Below are 19,458 nucleotides of genomic sequence, written 5' to 3'. Positions count from 1 at the left end.
AGAAATGTTCTTGAAATGTATTCTTTACAGTAAATTTGTTGAGCTCATCATTGCATATTAATGAAGCATACTGACGTGTGGGCCATAAATACACATGAATGATTAGCTAAATAAATTATAGAAAAGTAAAATCTAATGTCACAAGTATTGCTTTTTCACGTCATATTTTTTTTTATTTTTTTTTTCATTTTTTGTGGGTGTGTTGGTATGGATGTCAGAGTGTGTTCTGAATGTGTGTATATAAAATGTATATGTGTATGTGTGTGTGTAAACAAACAACAGTGGCATTTAAAGGATTAAAATCCTGAAAATTAATGAATATTTTGTAGTTATGATCAGGACTGATGTTGATTAAAAAATCAAAGTTATTGAAAGTGGAAAATAATATTAATATATCATATTATTATGGCAGTTTTTTGACGCGGACATTTTTGTCCTCTAAGGACCTTTTTTAAATTGACGCTCAAGGGTTAATAGTGATGACAAAAGGAACAATTAAACGAGATACAGTCATTCAACTCTGTCTGTAATTTACTGGGTTCCAACATTCTATAACCATTTAGTTCTAATAGTCTACCAGACCTAAATAATGACGTCAGCGCCCTATAAATTGTGCAGCCCGCGCTGTTGACCTGCGCAGGCGCAAAGGACAGTTTTGCTTGTCGGCACAGTGGCGGAATATTAGCGCGACTCGCCAGCAGGCGTGTTTGAGTGCAAAATCAAGCGCAGGAGAGAAGCAGCATGTAAATCACACTACTGAGTGGATATAGGGTATTTACTCTGACATTAAACAGGCTTGAAAGATAAAAGTTTCCTCTGTTGGAGCCGTGTGGGTAATAAGTTAGTTTGAGTTTAAGTGCAGGCCTTTGTTTTGCTTACATTTGAATTCGTGCGTCTGTGAGGACCTAAAGTTGCTAACTTGACACGGACTGTTTTTCGCTTTAACAGGCCAATACTTGCTAAGGTTAATGCTCTTGTTTTGTTTGCTTTAGAGGTTGGCAGCATGTTTAGTACTAAAACTTCGGGAGCTGTATGTTTTAATGCTTGGATGTCTTGGACTTTAATGTTGGTACTGAACATATCAACATATTTGCTTTTTAACTGGTGTTTGGTTGCTGGAACATTTGCACAAATCAAAATAATATCCATTCAGTATTTGTTGGTTGCTGAGTGGTTTTCGTTGGTTGTTTTGGTTTAAGAGCATGAAACCCGGTTACTGGGAGTGGTAAGTTTCATTTCATGTTCATTCATGTATTATGGCATTTTTGCTTTCGTTTCGCTTGCACAATAGTTTGTTAATCCTAGAGGATGAATTGCATAACCAGTGATTTTAGAGCACTCACTATTAGAAATGGAGTGGTTTCTGTCTGCATTTTCGACTACTCAAGAATAGTCTTAACTTTAAGACCTTAATTCCAACAATCATCCATGCGATTATCTAATCAGCCAATCATGTGGCAGCAGTGCATAAAATCATGTAGATGCGGGTCAGGAGCTTCAGTTAATGTTCACATCAACCATCAGAATGGGGGAAAAAAGAGATCTCAGTGATTTGGACCGTGGCATTATTGTTGGTGCCAGACGGGCTGGTTTGAGTATTTCTGGGATTTTCACATACAACAGTCTCTAGAATTTACTCCAAATGGTGCCAAAAACAAAAAACATCCAGTGAGCGGCAGTTCTGTGGACGAAAACGCCTTGTTGATGAGAGAGGTCAACAGAGAATGGCCAGACTGGTTTGAACTGACAAAGTCTACGGTAACTCGGATAACTGCTCTGTATAATTGTGGTGAGAAGAATATCATCTCAGAATGCTATTCTGAGATGCGGGTTGGCACTGTTTTGGCGGCACGAGTGGGACCTACACAATTTTAGGCAGGTGGTTTTAATATTGTGGCTGATCGGTGTATTTTTATAATGTGTAGTTCTGCACTGGCTTAATCTTTGTACAAATATGAAAAACCGGCTGTTCTTGACCTTGATTTGTAGCTCAGACAGATGCTTGTCTTATCCGTTGAATATTATGTCTTTTTGCACTGTTTGGGAAATTTTAAATATAATTTGTACTACGCTTTTATCCGCTACGTTCAGGATTTCATAGCGTCCGTTAGAGTTTGTCTGGATTAATTATTTGGAAAATGTGTACAACAGTGTCTCCGTCCTTTCCTGGAGTACCATTAACACTACATATTTTGCATGTGTCCTCTATCTAACATGCCTGATTCTACTGATTGGATCATTATTAGAGTGCTCCATGATCTGGATTGCGTGTCAAATAAGGGAGTCGTCCAAAAAGTGTTCGTGGTACTCCAGGAAAGGACTGAGAAACACTGATGTACAAATTAGTTTAATTTGTACCATAAGTTTCAGAGCGTGTTCGCTTACAAAAAAATGGACCCTTTTCACACTTCTGGGTTTTGGAACGGGAAAGTAATTGATAGCTGTGTAAATGGGAGACCATGGCAAATAAACTTTTTGCTTACCCATTTGCTCTAGCAAAAGAAAACCGCCACTATTTCCTTTTTACATTTCAACAACTTTCCAAGTGAAGAAATAAATGGAGAGTGTGGATTACGACAGGATGGCAACTTTATTGTCAGTCTTTCTACAGCAGTGTTAGAAACCTCATCGCATCTGTGGTAACGCATTTTTTAAAATAATTCCAGGATAATATAATACAAAGTATATGAAGTTATGAATTTATAGGATAGTTAAATTGCAAATGTAAAAATGTTTGCTAGAATTACGCTGCTAAATAATGTGGAAGCGCATCATCACAGTCTGTGAAAAAGGTCCATACAGCGGTAGTATCATTAGTAAATAGATGTTGCTAGATAATACCATGGTAGGGGTGTTCTGAGTGGTTGCTGGGGTGTTGCTCTGTGGTTGCTAGGTGGGTGTTTGCTGGCGCAAGTCAAAATATACTGTTGATGAATTCCTGCTCGTACAGTATTAGCCTGTATGACATATGATATTGTAATACATTGTAGATGATTGTAAGATGATCCTTGTTACTAGGGGTTGATAACGATTATTAGTAATCAAGGAGACCGATAGCTGATATTTGGAGCTGATATACATTTGCAGTAAACCTACACTAAAATTTACACAAACTCCAACACAAAATGTCCTTTAAAGGTGCAGTATGTAAGATACAGAAACCCTTATTATTAGTGACACCTGTGGCCGTTAAGTGAACTGCAGTCAGCTACATGTTGCTCGCGCTCGTGCACACACTCCATAGGGACACGAGCGAGTGAGCATCGGCCAAAACAATGACGTAACGTACAAAGAGACTGAACGTGATCCACCGGCATCATGTTGACAGATGAGGTAGCATGATTAAAATTACACAGTTATGACTGTTTTACTACAAACTCTGAGACTGCTGGAACAGGGCTAAAACAAAGTGTGGATATAGGTCTGACTATCCGAGACTGTAGTTTGAAGTAATCTCTATTCTTTGCATGATACATAGGCTATCATATAAATGCAGTCAATGTCGGCGTTAGCTAGCTAGCCAGCTTTATTAATAGCTGTTAGCTAAATTTGGTGGATGATGACAGTAGCTGTTTATAAAATAGACTGTACATTATAAATGTTGACACAATTCAGTATTGATGTGATTCCATCACAACTGTCATTTTGATATATCGATGCGCTATTGTTTTATAATAATAGAGGGTTATACAGAAGATATATATGAAGTTACGTTATGCTAATTAATGGAGCTTTTTGCATTATCTTGAACATTGTCTAGCATTCATTTCATGTGTTATTGTAGTTTAGCTAAAATGACACAGATCAATCCTTATGGCACTATATTTCACATGCTTTGCAGTTATGTAAGTTTACCTGTCCAATAAGAAGAACGCTAATTCAGGGTCGGTTTTGATCCCCAAAACCGAACGAAGGTCCCTCCAGGAATCAAATGGCCTGCCGATGTTCACTCTAGTTTTCGCTCGACCACGATCACGTTCCCGCTTAGCCAGACGGGATTCAGTAGATAAATATATAAATTTTTTTTAATTTTTTTTTAATTTTATTTTTTTGGGGCTTACTCTGAGTTTGTGTAGGAGTCGGTGTTGTGCTGGGAGCCGGACGTTTGCTGGATTCCATCTGTAAGATAACGTTACCTAGTGTTGCAGTTTGTTGTTGCTGTTGAATAGCGGAAGAGAAGCGATTACTGTCTGAGGTAAGGCTCTCGGGAGCGCACATAAACGTCACATCCTTTGGATTTTCCCGGCAAAACCGACCCACTCCCTTCGCATTAAAATCAGTCTACAGGCTTTAATAGGCAACTTAGGAAGTCCAGAAAGGGCTCATTTTTTAAGTTGCGTTACAAGCTGTTCACACATTGGCAAAAAAAGGTGAATATTACGTGAAAATTGTTACATATTGCACCTTTAAATGCCTATGAACATGTGTTTTGTGAAATACTGCATAACAGAACATTTCAATATTATCTTTGAAAAATACTGGAAATACTTTTTTAAATAGTTTTGAACTTAAAATATATAAAAATAATTAACTAAACCGCTCATAACAGAATGTTATGTATTAACGTGATAACAGACGAGAATCAGTGTTATTTTATTCCCAACTGAGGTGAAGGGTTTAACACTTGCCAAGTTGATGTTACGTTTGCCAAACCTCCTAACGTCTGTTCTACCACTATCAATGCCATCATCAGCTATAACAAGTAAAAACTCATACAGGCGAGTACTCTGTTAAATCAGTCCTTATCTCTGCCACCCTTCTATATTGCTGCTCACTGTATTTCTCTGTTACGGTCTACTGTCGTTAAAATAAACTCATCTGCAGCTCTACTCTGTGGCGCCTCATGTTGCCTCTCTCCCCCGGCCAGCAACATGTGTGGAGCGCAAAAGGGCAGCATGTTCGATCCTAGAGAAAAATATTCAAAGATCTAGTGCTGAAAGATCAGAAATGGTGAGATGGGGCATGGGGACTGGTGGTTGGAGCACTCCAGATGGAACAAATCCGGGGTCCGGACCATGGTCTGCTAATTGGTGCCCACTGGCATGGAGCATTGTGATGTTTATTGCAACTTCGGTATCTTCTTTCTTACCTTTTGAAAATGGCTCGTCCTCTTGGATGCATCTTTCACTTTATCTAGTACCCAGTTGAATATTGCATAATACAAAAATATTACTGTGGGACCCAGTCAAGTTTGTTATATAATATTATTTATTTATTTATTTATTTTTTTTAATTATTTTGAGGATTAGATTTGTTTTTATATACAAGTCAAATATTTCTGTCCTATTTACTTCACCTGAAGCTTTTATTTTGACACTTCACCTTAGCCTAGAACTTTTATTTTTATTTCCTGTCATCTAAAACTGATTTCATAGGGTCCCATTAATAAAAAAAAAAAATAGAAGCAATGTTTACTTGTATAGAATCAGACTTATTTTGTGGTATCGAAATTGGTATCGAGAATCATACAGTTTTACTGGTAATTTTGGTATCATGACAACCCTAGTTATCGGTATCAGCAAAATCCTATATCGGTCGACCTCTAGCTTCTATGTTAGCATAGTAATCGTATCTCCTTCCCTCAACAAGCTGCTTGATTTATGCCTAGAGACAGAACAGTCTGGGATGAGTTATGCGACTCAGTTTAATACTTGGGGTTAGGGCTAATAATGATCAGGAGATTGTCCTTTGTCCTTTGTAATTGGAAAGTTGTTTAGAGTTGCAAATGACTTTCAGTGTATATTTCAAGAACATTTTAATATTAAGCTGTTCTTCTCTGTATATTTGCATTCATGCACAGGTGCTTATGATGGAGAAGTGTTTGTGGTGTACCACATCCCTCGAGACGGAGGGTGATGCAGCCATCGTCAACTTGTTGCATCGCTACAGCTCCGGGCAGCTGTCTGAGAGAGAGATGGACGCTCTGAATGAAGATCTGAGCTGTTGTCTGGAGTGTGTGGTGGAGTATCACAGAGCCAGAGACAAGGTCCCTGAACTGCACAAGGTACACCAACACAGAAGAGCTGAGGTTTTCAAGTTGCAGGCATACACATACTTGTCCATCTGTTTATGTAGAGCAAAAGGAACTGTTTTTGGTAAAGTTATCCTGAAGAAAGTCAGCTGTAATGTCATCAGAAGTGCCATAATCTGATGCTGCATCAGAGAAGCTTGCCGTTGTCATGGCATTTTGTTTTCTGCCATTTCTTTTGTGGTGTAAAGGAACTTTTATGGTTAAATGGATGCTATAAGGGAAAAAAAGACCAAAAACAATTCTGTATGCATTACTATACACCTTATGTGGCACAGAAACTAGTGTGCAGCCATCTTAAAAATTTTGGTCTAGCAGTTGTTATATAGCTGTCTATGGTGTTGATGTTAAGAGTGTATCATGAGTATTTTGAATTAAGCGGCTGTCATAAAAACTGGTAGATTTACAAGAGCCCACCCAGGGACGTAGCAGTCTCTTCAAAAGAGAGGTGGACAGAATGGCTCTGTTCTAAAACTTGGTGAGCTTTCTTGCTTTCTCCTGCCTACATAGGCAGCTGTCTTCTATGGCAGCATCCTTACTGAAAAGATGCCTCATAAGAGAGCAGTTTGGAAAGCCCTATGTAGGCGGCAGCTCTGTGCATCATTCAAACAGCGCTCCTCACACGCAGCGCACGGGACATTCAACTTGTAACTGATTTCAGTACGGTTGACGCAGAAGAAATGACAATCCTCTAATGAGCTTAAATATGCACTGCACACACATTTTGGGTAAAGTATTTGGTTTTGTGTCATGTTATTTATCAATACTTTTCAGTATTGAATGGATTAGGGGCCTGGGTAGCTCAGCGAGTAAAGACACTGACTGCCACTCTTGGAGACCCAAGTTCAAATCCAGGGCATGCTGAGTGACTCCAGCCAGGTCTCCTAAGCAACCAAATTGGCCTGGTTGCTAGGGAGGGTAGAGTCACATGGGGTAACCTCCTCGTGGTCACTATAATGTGGTTCTCGCTCTCGGTGGGGCATGTGGCGAGTTGTTTGTGGATGCTGTGTGGAATAGCATGAAGCCTCCACAGGCGCTATGTCTCTGTGGTAAGGCGGTCAAGCCACGTGATAATATGCACAGATTGACTGTCTCCGGTGCAGAGGCAACTGAGATTCATCCTCTGCCACCCAGATTGAGGCGAGTCAATACACCACCACGAGGACTTGGAGCACATTGGAAATTGGACATTCCAAATTGGGGAGAAAATGGGAGGGGGGTAAAAGTATTGAATGGATTATATTTATAATCCAAATTTCGCTCTCTTTATCCGCCAACTTGGATTTATTTTTTCCGCCGAGCTCATCACAGTGCATTCTGGGATCATCTACCCAGGGAAGAATACATACGATGCTACCTTAGAATTTGGCCAAAATGAGATCTTAAGAGGCAGCAGAATTAAGATTACATTTGTGCATTTGGCAGACCCTTTTATCCAAAGTGACTTACAGTGCCCTTATTACAGGGACAATCCCCCTGGAGCAACCTGGAGTTAAGTGCCTTGCTCAAGGACACAATGGTGGTGGCTGTGGGGATTGAACCAACAACCTTTTGCTTACCAGTTCAGTGCTTTAGTCCACTACGCCACCTCTGGAGGATGCTCCCTAGGTTTTGGAACAGAAACAGAACCAATGTTTAGCGCAAGACTATCATTAGTATATAAGATGTATATTTGGGGTAAGGGTTGGGTTAGATGAAATTTAGTCTACACTGTTTTTTATGGAGCGTCTTTTTGCACCACAGTGTAACTAGCATCTGCCACACAGTGCAGCTATTTGCACACCAATAGTCTGGTGGAACCACAGAAATGTACAACAAACTGACCAATATATGTCGCTGCAGTGGCGTGGGGTGTAAAGACGGTTTGTGACTGTGTACTGTTGTCCTAGCGACCGCGGTTGGAATCCGCCTTTTGTCCCACTCTTTTTCCCATCCCATTTCCTATTTCCACTTAATATTTCATTAAAAACTACTTAAAATAATAGAAAAATGAATATAAATGTTAATTTCATCACCGTGATTTGGTAACAGTGAATGTCAGAGTGCAGAGAAGGGTTTCATCCGGGGGCAGGGTCTGTCAATCGCACTCGTTCCCGTGTGAATCCATGGTTATTGTAGTAAAACCAAGGTTGTTTTTTCTAAGGTAAGGTCAAAGGTGCTGTAAGGTTTGCTTTTTCATGGAAAAGTATGCAAAAAATGTTTCTACTCAAAGATATGAATGGGGAAAAAAAGTGTCCTGAGATACAGTTGGAATATACAATTAATGACTTCAACCTAACTCATTTTTTTTACCACTCCACAGATTTTGAGTAAACTATAGTTTTGGCAAGTTGTTTAGGACATCTACTTTGTGCATGACACAAGTCATTTTTCCAACAATTGTTTACAGACAGATTGCTTCACTTTTAAATGATTATCACAATTCCACTGGGTCAGAAGTTTACATACACCAAGTTAACTGTGCCTTTAAGCAGCTTGGGAAAATTCCAGAAAATGATGTCAAGCCTTTAGACAATTGGCCAATTAGCTTCTGATTGGTTAATTGGAGTCAATTGGAGGTGTACCTGTGGATGTATTTTAACTTCAAACTCCATGCCTCTTTGCTTGATATCATGGGAAAATCAAAAGAAATTAGCCAAGACCTCAGAAATAAAATTGTGGACCTCCACAAGTCTGGTTCATCCTTGGGAGCAATTTCCAAATGCCTGTAGGTAACACATTTATCTGTACAAACAATAGTACACGAGTATAAACACCATGGGACCACGCAGCCATTATACCGCTCAGGAAGGAGATGCATTCTGTCTCCTAGAGATGAACGTAGTTTGGTGTGAAAAGTGCAAATTAATCCCAGAACAACGGCAAAGGACCTTGTGAAGATGCTAGAGGAAACAGGTAGACAAGTATCTATATCCACAGTAAAACGAATCCTATATCGACATAACCTGAAAGGCTGCTCCGCAAGGAAGAAGCCACTGCCCCAAAACCACCATAAAAAAGCCAGACTACAGTTTGCAAGTGCACATGGGGACAAAGATCTTAAATTTTTCTGAGAAATGTCCTCTGGTCTGATGAAACCAAAATTGAACTGTTTGGCCATAATGACCATCGTTATGTTTGGAGGAAAAAGGGTGAGGCTTGCAAGCCGAAGAACACCATCCCAACCGTGAAGCATGGGGGTGGCAGCATCATGTTGTGGGGGTGCTTTGCTGCAGGAGGGACTGGTGCACTTCACAAAATAGATGGCATCGTGAGGAAGGAAAATGATGTGGATATATTGAAGCAACATCTCAAGACATCAGCCAGGAAGTTAAAGCTCGGTTGCAAATGGGTCTTCCAAATGAACAATGACCCCAAGCATACCTCCAAAGCTGTGGCAAAATGGCTTGAGGACCACAAAGTCAAGGTATTGGAGTGGCCATCACAAAGCCCTGACCTCAATCCGATAGAAAATTTGTTGGCAGAACTGAAAAAGCGTGTGCGAGCAAAGAGGCCTACAAACCTGACTCAGTTACACCAGTTCTGTCTGGAGGAATGGGCCAAAATTCCAGCAACTTATTGTGAGAAGCTTGTGGAAGGATACCCAAAATGTTTGACCCAAGTTAAACAATTTAAAGGCAATATCATTCTCTCTACTATTATTCTGACATTTCACATTCTTAAAATAAAGTAGTGATCATAACTGACCTAAGACAGGGAATGTTTTCTACAATTAAATGTCAGGAATTGTGAAAAACTGAGTTTAAATGTATTTGGCTAAGGTGTATCTAAACTTCTGACTTCAGCTGTATCTCACTTGTCTCTGTGACAGCTGTAGACTTTGTCGGCATATAAAAATGTGTCAGCAGTTGCTTTTCACCTGTCCATAATTTTGCTTGTTCTCAGAGCGTTGTATTTGAAGCGGATCATTGAGGCTATGATTCGTAATGTTTGTCAGTTGAGGGCGCTATTGTGCCACTGAATTTGACAGCAACGGGAAAAAACAATACTTTGTTTGGTCTCAGTTATCTTTTGGAGGGCAGAATTTTGGAATGTGGGGGCGTGGCTAGTTCAGTGGCTTAGTCATGTGAATGCTTCCGAATGTTAAATTTGCTTACAGCACCTTTTAAGGTTGGGTTTAGGGGAAGGGGTTAATGTAGTGTGTCTGTGGCACTCTAAACAAACACTGCAGTGTTTAAACTGCAGTGATGCCCATACTGTATGTTAGTATTTAAATATGGGTGCAAATAATATCTGTCACTATTTGCACTGGGGTGTAAATGGCATATACCATTATTTGCACCAGGGTGCAAATAGCTTCTGCCTAATTTTTACACCGAGGATCTATAGTATTTCTACCTAAAAGAACTTTAATATAAGAAGTTATATCTTAAAATTTAACTTAAAGTAATCGGGTTGATTTAGTCATAGGCGGGCTGTTTGGAGCGATCGCCATGGGGACCCCCCTGAAGCGTGGGGCATGGTGTGACCACTGGTTGCACCGCCCTAAGGACGGCCCTTTTTATATACATGTGACATGTGTTTCATTTAATATTCCCTTTACTACAATTTTAATCTCATTTAAGCGTTTTAAATTAGTTTGTCACCTCATGTATAAGTACAAACATTTAACACATTCAACAAAAATTATCAAGTTGAAACCTAAGCTTTTAAGCAGAATTAAATGTCTAACAATTAAATGCTTGTATCATGAAATAGTTCAGTGTATCATAGCTGTCTGAATGTGATCTGCTAGGTCCAATTTATATACAATATTTGCTAAACCATAGACTTGTAAATCTATCTTTCTCTGAAACTTTTTTTTTCTTTTTTTGACCACAGAGTCAGGACCTCGGTTAAAAGTCTCATCCGAAAGACTGTGCCTTTTTGTTTTTTTACAGTACAGTGTCCCCAGGGGTGCCGTTTGTGTGTGGCAGTTGCCATACCCTAGCATGCAAACAAATCCAGAAAAATATATGCTTCATTAAGATGCAGTTTGCTCGTCACTTCAGTCTGTTGGCCTCGTTTCCCCATGCATTATAAGCCCAGTTATATCATAGAAACCACCATATGAATCATCTTGGAATTATGGGCTGTTTCCCAAAAGCATCATAATTTAAGTACATGAAAATGGTCTTTAATCTAGTGTTCTGGAGTAAGGACATATTGTATTTGACTTATGTAGACACCTGCAGGACAGTCGTGAAATTACACCTCATACAATTTAATACGGTTAATGTCTTGCACTTTATGCAGACGTATACAATGTGACCATGATAATTAAATTTAATTGTATTTATTTAAATAGAACATGATTGTAAAGGGCTACTTGTATCAACTAGCCTACTTTTTTTTTTTTTTTTTTTTTTAAATCTAATATATAGTTTAAAATTAAGGCATAAAATGGATAAATGAGAAAAATCGTTGATTGTGTAAAAATAATAGCTCGTACTGTACTGATTGTTTGGTAATAAATGTTTAGTTAAGTAGTTAGTTATTTTAAACCTTTCCCAGCTTGGTAAATTACATGTAAAATGTATAAAATTATGCGCCAAGCTGTGAAAAAAAAAATAATTACAATGACGAGAGGCACTACACGGTCACATTTCAGCACTCGCACAGGGACTTTTTTGTGAGGTGGGGAGGGGGTTGGTGGGAGTTGGTTATCCAAGGGTTTTTTGCCATACCCTAGGTTTTTGTGAAACGCCGCTGTTGAGTGTCACTATACTGCGGCGTTAGGACCCACACAGACCACAGGGTGAGCACCCCCCTGCTGGCCTCACTAACACCTTCCATTTCCCAATCTGTGGGCATTTTCAAACCAGGATGGGTGATTCTGGACTCTCCAATGAAAGTAGGGAATTTGAATCTAATGGGCATATTGTGTAAAGCGGTGGAAAAATGCCTATCCTGGTTTGAAAATGCCCACAGATTGGAAAACGGCCATTTTTGTTCTGCAGAGACACAAGTCTTGTAAATTGCGGCAAAAAATAACAATAGAATGTTTGAGAAATGACAACACAGTCCGCCTTGCAAGCATGGATTGTGTAAAATTTAATAAATAAATCTTTGTAATTTGTATCTTTTGTAATTAAACATCACACATGGATCTAAGGAGTATATGCATTAATTCTCTCTTAGCGTTTGTGGGAAATGGAGAAGGCTCGACTCTTACGTGTGTTGGGGTCCATGTTGGATCAGGAGCTGGAGGAGGATGATCTCTTCATCATTGAAGATGATTGTGAACAACCAGTGTCAAAAATCTCACCTACAGAATTCCAGAACAGTCTGCGCTTCCCGCTGTTTGAAGTTCTGAAATACCCGTACCTACTCTGCTACCGTGAGCTGGGTAAGTCACATGTCTGTGTGAGTGGTGTGGTGTGGTGTGGTGTAGGTTAATACTCAATATTGATAAATGGCATGTGTTGTGGCGTTTTCTGTGAGCAATGAATAATCAACTCTTGAAAGACTTGTGAAAAGAATAGAATACAAATCTTCTTAAATGTGATGTCTAAGGGATGTGAATAGAGATCTTCTACATATTGATTTCCTCTCTGTCCTTCTCTACAGGTGATATGGTGGTTAAGGCCTTATGTACATTGCAGGATATGAAACAGTCTTTGAATGTGTTTGACAAGTATCAAGGAACATATCTGCTGCTTGTTCATCCCAATGAAAAGGTAATTCAGTCAAATTGGTCCTTCAACCAAAGCTACATCTTGCTAGACCATAGACTTCAGATGATGCTAGACCATAGAATTCCTCTTCTTTCCTATTCCTCTTAGCTCATGTTCTTGCTTCCCTTTTCCGTTCCAGGTGCGTCGTTGGGCAATTGATGCAGCGAAAACCATGAGGAGTGTGGACAGAGATGCATACTATGACCTTCAAGAAATCTTCTCTTGCATGTTTTATGTCATCGAGCTGGGAGTTTCTCTGGATTTTCCAGATTTGGATCCAGGGTCTTATGCAGGGGGCACTGTACCGAGGCTTCCCTCTCACCTCTATGACTCACACAATAAGAAGAACTACTGGCTAGGTCTGTTTTCCCAGATCCTCTTTTTCTTCGTCTTTCTTTTCATTGCTTCTGTTACTAAATTGTACTTCAAGATATTTTGGCATACCTTCAAAGCGCAGAAGTAAGAGTTTTGTTAGTGTGGCGTTAGTTAAGTTTTTCCATTTATTGAAGCAGTTTTATCTTCGATTTCTGTGAATTTGACATTTGCAGTGTACATGTATGTGATGTGCTCTCTGGCTTTGGGACGTATGCTGGTGGCAGAATGCAGGCGTTTGCCAAGTCACTTTACAGTATTTGTATAGCACATATGCTTGGGGTAGTGTTGACCTGGATGTCAGAGTTTAGTTTGATTTAAGCGGTTTTCTGAGCTCAGGAGTCATTTACCAAGAGTGATAAACAGATGACACTACTAAGGTGGTACGCGTGTTCATGGTGCCAATGTGCACTAATGCTGATACGTGCCTGAATGGTCAAATATATTTCAAAATTCCACTACAATGCCCATCTTGATGAGGTGTTCAATGAAACGCTGTGACTTGTCTAAAGTGAATGAACCTTGTGGAAAATGTGGATTTGTATGTCGTACATGTAAGCGTTAATGTAACCTAATAGACCTGCTGCTGTCTAGTGTGGTGTTAAAATTAATCAAACAAACATAACCAAAAAAAATAAAAAGACTCCCTGATCTTGGCTGGATAACTTTAGGTTTAAAGCTAACCTTTTTGAAGTCTTCATCTTTGTTCCCTATAGGCATCTGCATGTTACTAACGCAGCTAAGCGCTGAAGCAATGGACTCTTTGTTCATGGGACAGTTCAATATTCCACTCTGCATAATCAACACAATGGAAGGGTTGAAAAAGGGTACGTCATGGTTTTGCAAGAAACTGGATGTAATTTTCTTCTACCGATAAACACGAGAGGATACAGTGGTTGTCGCCAGTATTTAAAAAGGTCTACTTGCAAAGTGTGTGCGTTATATTTTTCAGAGGATGACCCAGCTTCTGACCCATTCTGGCCAGCTCTCCACTGTTTTATGGTAATTCTGGACCGGCTCGGTTCTAAGATCTGGGGTCAGATAGACCCTAACATGGCTTTCCAGACCGTTACTGGAGCAGCCAGCTATGTTGCAGAAATAAGAAACATTCAACAAAAAACTATGGGGTAAGAGTCCTACGTTGGCCCAAAATTTAAAATCGAGATCTGTAATTGCTGTAAAAAAAAATTAGGAGTAATTGTCCATTAGTAATGGACAAACACCCTAAAAGCAGCACTCCCTAATTTCTGCTTGAATTGATCCTGCCTAAATTTTAGCACTAAGCAAATAGTTTAAATGATCCCATTTTGGCAGTAAATGACTGTTTTGAAAAGCCAAATATTGTGGAAGTGGTGTTGGTGCTAATAAATTTGGGAACTCTTAACAAGTTATAAGATATTTAAGTCTTTTTAAATGTGTTTATGAACAGGAGAATGGTTAAAGTAGAGCCAGAGTATGAAGACAATGTGGTGACTTGCAGTCAGATGGTGTATGACTGTTATGCCTTGGAAAAGCCAAGCCAAGTAAGAGTTCCTTTTACATTTCTCTGTACTGCACCACAGTATCTTTTATATTGTTTACTTTGTGTAGTAATTAACCCTCACAATGTTCTTTGTAGTCTTTTTGCTTTCGTGTTTGTTAAACAATACAGCTTTTTTTCTTTACCTTGTAGGCATCTGGCTCATCGTCCAGCAGTGGTATTTGCAACTATGTGGTCTATGAGGATATGCAGTCCCTGGTCAGTGTGCTTGATTCTGAGATGGGCCAGAGTATGCGTGTATATGGCAGCACTTTCCTGTGGTTCATTCCATTTGTCCGTTCCATAATAGAACTTCCAGAGCTGAACGCCTCCTATATTAGTGAGGTCCTTCACTACCTTTGTGATAAGATACGGGATAATCGACACATGCTAATTGGACCGACAAATGTATATGACAAAGTGACAGAGTTTTTCACCCGCATCCTTATTCAAATAATTGAGTTGCACGTTAGTAAAGGACGTATGGGAATACTCTCTCGTTGTGCCCCCAAGTGGGTGGAAGTGATCGTCATGTGTACGCTCCTATCAGATGAACCATGGAATGTTGTACCTCAAGACAGGATGGGTGGGATTCACCGAGTCAGTTCAACCTCAAAGTCTCTTGCCGTGGTAGGGCAACTACCTGCATCTGAAAGTGGCATTGGTGCTATAATTCTAGGCTGCATGATGCTGATTCGACAACTGCTGAAGGAAAAGCTTCGGTCGGGATCTGACCCATGCTCTACCCGTTTTCTGAATTTACTTAACAAGCAGCTGCGTGGAGTTCCAAATAAACGATGGAACCTTACATCATCTGAATCTTCCGAGCTTCAACAGTGTTTAATAAGAGTGGTCCGGTCAATGCCAGAACGATCTGCTTCTCCGCCCTCTATAGTTCCTGTCCCATCTACACATTTAGTGTCTCCAAATGCTGTTATTTCCAAAAATTCAGTGCCGACCCTACATCAGCAACACGTAGACCAGAAGGTAGGTCCAAGCAGAGCAGGAGATGCATCTGCTTTTATCAAAGAGGAGCCACTTGATGATTATGAAAACTGCATTTCTAATGAGGATTACTTGAGTGGTCTTCAAGACATGATAAAAGCTAAAAAGGAACCTCCCAACCCAGCACTGATTTCAGAGATAAATCCTTGTGTAGAGTTTGTGCACGTTAAATTAGACTTGGAAAAACTGCAGGAAATTAAAACCAGATTAAATGATAACCAGAATTTGTCTAAGATTGAAGCAATTGCCAAAAGAAAGCTTTGTGAACCAGAGGTTAGACAATGCAGAGTCAACAGTGGCCAGGAAGAGCTAGGGCACTTGTCTGAGAGTTCTTGTCCTGTAAATTTGCAACCTGTGACCTCCATTAAGGAGGAATGTCGATTTAGAGCTGAGGTGGATCATGGTAATGATGATGATGATGATGAACCTCTTGATATCACATGGAAACGATTGAAAAAATCCCACAAGCTTGAATCTAGTGATTCAGAAGTTTATGGTATTGATGTACAATCAAATACCAGAACCACGGGAACCTCAAAGGAAAACTTGGAGTCCAGTACAATCATCATCTCTGATGATGATTATGACGAAGTTTCTGAAAATGATGAAAGGCCAACAAAGGAGATCCAGGGGTCTCTCGACAAATTATGTCCAGTAAAGAATAGACCTCTAGAAGATCCAGTCTTGCCTGAGAGTCCAGTGCGAGACTATGATGATCTCAGTGAGTCACAATTATTTGAGTTTGAGACCCAGCAATATGTGGCATCCGCCTGGGATGATTTGAATGTTGACGCAACTGTTTTGACGATGAAGCCCAAATTAGACCAAACACTCAGGCTGGAGCCTGCTCCTAATGACTCCTCTCCCTCGTGGAGTACAGAGACCGAACTAATTCCAGATGAGGACATTGAGAGGGCCTGTCGGCAATCGGAAGATAAGATCAGACAACAGCTACAACCACAAGAGCCAGCTGTTTCATGTGCATTGTCATCGTCCAAAGTAGCCAGTACGGCAGAGTACTTGGATAAATTCACGAAACCAAAACCTCCACCAGACACAAGCCAAAAAACAAATCCGTCTGATAAGAGAGACATTTTGCAGGCTAAAAAGCCATTAATAATTGAGACCCTTGCTCAAAAAATCAGGCACAAACCCCGGAAACGCAGCACTTTTTCGCGGTATGAAGAGGATCATTCAGGTTGGACCAATCCAGCTTCATCTGGTCTGCCATCACACTCTCCATCCTCCAGCTCCATTTCTTCTCCTTACGTTTCTACCTTAACATCACGTGACACACCTGCCATTGTTCCACCAAAGAAGGTTCGTAAAGCTGTTGAGCCAAAATCAACAGCGGAGCGTTTGGGATTGAAAAAGAAGGAAAGAAAAGCTTTTGATCTTTCTCAACGTTCCCTGAATTGTGTTGCTAAACTTCGGTGCCATGGCCAGAAAGTGCAAGTGGAGCCACAACAAAAGAAAAGACGAGGGTGTCGCACCACTAAGACCTCTCCGCAGAAACGTATAGTAAAGGGCAACAAGAAACTTTTGGCATCTCAAGACATGCAGTTTTTCAGGCAAATTCGTGAGAAGCATCAGAGGCCAGCAACAGTATCCCCCACAACACTGGCTCCCAAACCAACAAGGAGCACCCAACCTGGTGAAATGCATCTGTTAAATTCAGTTGCAACTGAAGAGGATTGTGATTTCTTCCCCTATCCTCAGCCAGATCCTGACCATCAGGAAGACAATGAAAAGGCTGCAGCCAAAATTAAAACCAACTACACTGGTGAAACCAATGAGGCTAGAGGTGAAGGGGTTGGAAATGGTAGTATAGAGTCCAAATGCTTTCAAAACTGTGAGCTTGCTGATGTCGCTGTCAACACTGAAAGGGGAAAAGTTGCAAAAGAAGAGGTTGATGATGAACACATGCTGCTCACTCAGATGGAACCTACAGACATTGAACTGTGCTCTCAAATGGAACAATTTGATGAAGAAAATGGTGAAGGATTACTTCTTACCCAGAGAGATCCTGTTGACATGGACCTTGATCCAGTTAGCGAGTCAGAGCAGCCAATTTTGTTGGCACATAAACCTCTGCAGACTACTCCCACCCCACTTTCGGAAGCCATACGTAATGACGATCATTTGTTCTTGAAGCCTGGCATGTCACCCTTGTCTCAGAAAAAGGCCAAACCTTCCACCACAAAAATATACACCCCCAGCTCCCGCAGTGCTTCACTTGTCCTGGAAATGGAAAAAGAGGCAAAGCCGCCTCCTGCATCTAATGTTGCTAAAGCTAAGGGTGCCCGACTGCCTTCAGCAATGGCACCCCCAAAAACAATTCCTACTTTGCCTTTTCCACAATTGCCACAGCCATTTCCTTCCAAACAAAGTCCCCGGCCTCTGAGCCATGCCCCTAAATCAGTAGTTTGTTCTAAAATGAGCCTTGCCTCTGAACCACCATCTTACAAAATATACCAAAGACCTGAAGCTCCAGTTCACAAACCAGTGCCCACGATGGATCAAAGCCAGAAATTTGACCTTTCAGTCTTGACCCAAGCAATACTTAAGTGGGAATATAGGATGCTTGCTAACTACAAAACGTTTGGGAGTCCAGATGACCTGTGTCAACTGCCACTGAAAGAAGTGCCAGAAAAATTCCATAGCTACCTGGAGTACTTCAACACCTTGTACCCCCTGCTGCTAATGAATGTTTTTGAAGAGGTGGGACTACAACTTATTTCCATAACTCTTAAATCTTTGGTTGTGGTCAGGACTGTATTTTATACGGTTAACATCTTTGTTCATTTAACTTTTCAATAGATAGCCAATGAATGGCTCAAAGAGGGGAGAGTCAAACTATATCTCAAGGTCCAGGGTATTGAATACAGCAATCGCACAGCTAGCGCCAGCTTTATAGGTAAGTCCAGCCTTGTTGGGCGGTACAAAAGTTCATCTGAGATTCATTTATAGTATCTTTTAATACAATAATCTATGATTGGTGCAGTTTATCAGAATTATACCCTGACTTTGCCCATGTTTATAGTTGTAGAGCAAATGCCATTTCACATGATTATAAATTGCAGCTTTTGAAGTGGTGTTCAACCACTTTCTTGAAGTCATTTGGGAAGATCGGGCTATCTCTGTAGAAGATCTTATGGTTATGAAAGATCCCAAAGAACTATTATCTAAAGGTGTAAGCTGTAAAACAAAAGGGCTCTGTCTTAAGTGTGAGAATTTCTGTCCATGCTCTTTGGTAAGAGTCTCTCCGGAAAGCGAATTGTTTAGACCCAGATTTAGTGCCAGCCCTTCACAATGTTTCTCTATTTGAAGCAGGCCTTACTCCGGAGAGTGAAATAAAACAACAGTATCCCAAAGAAGATGACCTTGTGCTGCTTTGGCTGCCGGAGAACACTGGGGCATATGCACACGATGAACCTGATTTTCACGAACCACAACCTCATTTTGGATACGTATCCCGGTCCATTGTTTCCAACAGAGATCCAGGTCTGTGGCTTTTATTATGGTGTTAAAGGTGCTGGAAGTGATTTAAATTTTTAAATGGACGACATGCAGAAAATGTGTCTTATCTGTCAGATAGGGGCAGTGGTGGCTCAGCGGTTAAGGCTCTGGGTTACTGATCAGAAGGTTGGGGGTTCAAGCCCCAGCATCACCAAGATGCCACTGTTGGGCCCTTGAGCAAGGCCCTTGACCCTATCTGCTCCAGGGGTGCCGTATCATGGCTGACCCTGCACTCTGACCCCAACCTAGCTGGGATATGTGAAAAAGAAGAGTTTCACTGTATATGTGCAAATGTATAATGTGTGATAAATAAAGAAAATTATAAAATTATTAAAAATTATTAGATATCACTAGACCTC

At 40.4% G+C, this 19,458-nt stretch overlaps 1 protein-coding gene across 6 annotated transcripts in view; it reads left to right on the top strand.

Moving 5' to 3' along the window:
• Window positions 1-665: 665 nt before the first annotated feature.
• The window catches only part of LOC127430463 (probable helicase senataxin), a 30,317-nt gene continuing 11,524 nt past the window's right edge, over window positions 666-19,458 (top strand). Inside the window, exons 1-11 of one of the 6 annotated variants that reach the window (XM_051680244.1) lie at window positions 666-771; window positions 5,801-6,004; window positions 12,149-12,356; window positions 12,578-12,687; window positions 12,824-13,043; window positions 13,773-13,883; window positions 14,009-14,183; window positions 14,486-14,579; window positions 14,729-18,301; window positions 18,401-18,497; window positions 18,911-19,084. In XM_051680244.1, the coding sequence (XP_051536204.1) occupies window positions 5,807-6,004; window positions 12,149-12,356; window positions 12,578-12,687; window positions 12,824-13,043; window positions 13,773-13,883; window positions 14,009-14,183; window positions 14,486-14,579; window positions 14,729-18,301; window positions 18,401-18,497; window positions 18,911-19,084 (4,960 nt within the window). In that variant the 5' untranslated portion in view covers window positions 666-771; window positions 5,801-5,806. Of the gene's footprint in view, window positions 1,226-3,303; window positions 3,334-4,748; window positions 5,074-5,800; window positions 6,005-12,148; window positions 12,357-12,577; window positions 12,688-12,823; window positions 13,044-13,772; window positions 13,884-14,008; window positions 14,184-14,485; window positions 14,580-14,728; window positions 18,302-18,400; window positions 18,498-18,910; window positions 19,085-19,458 lie in introns of those variants that run through there. The other 5 variants (XM_051680245.1, XM_051680243.1, XM_051680241.1 and 2 more) reach the window with 5 other exon arrangements.

This window comes from Myxocyprinus asiaticus, chromosome 40 (genome assembly GCF_019703515.2).
Source record: "Myxocyprinus asiaticus isolate MX2 ecotype Aquarium Trade chromosome 40, UBuf_Myxa_2, whole genome shotgun sequence".
Classification (NCBI taxonomy): Eukaryota; Metazoa; Chordata; class Actinopteri; order Cypriniformes; family Catostomidae; genus Myxocyprinus; species Myxocyprinus asiaticus.
Note: the sequence above shows the minus strand (reverse complement) of the source record. Positions and strands in the feature narration are given on the sequence as shown.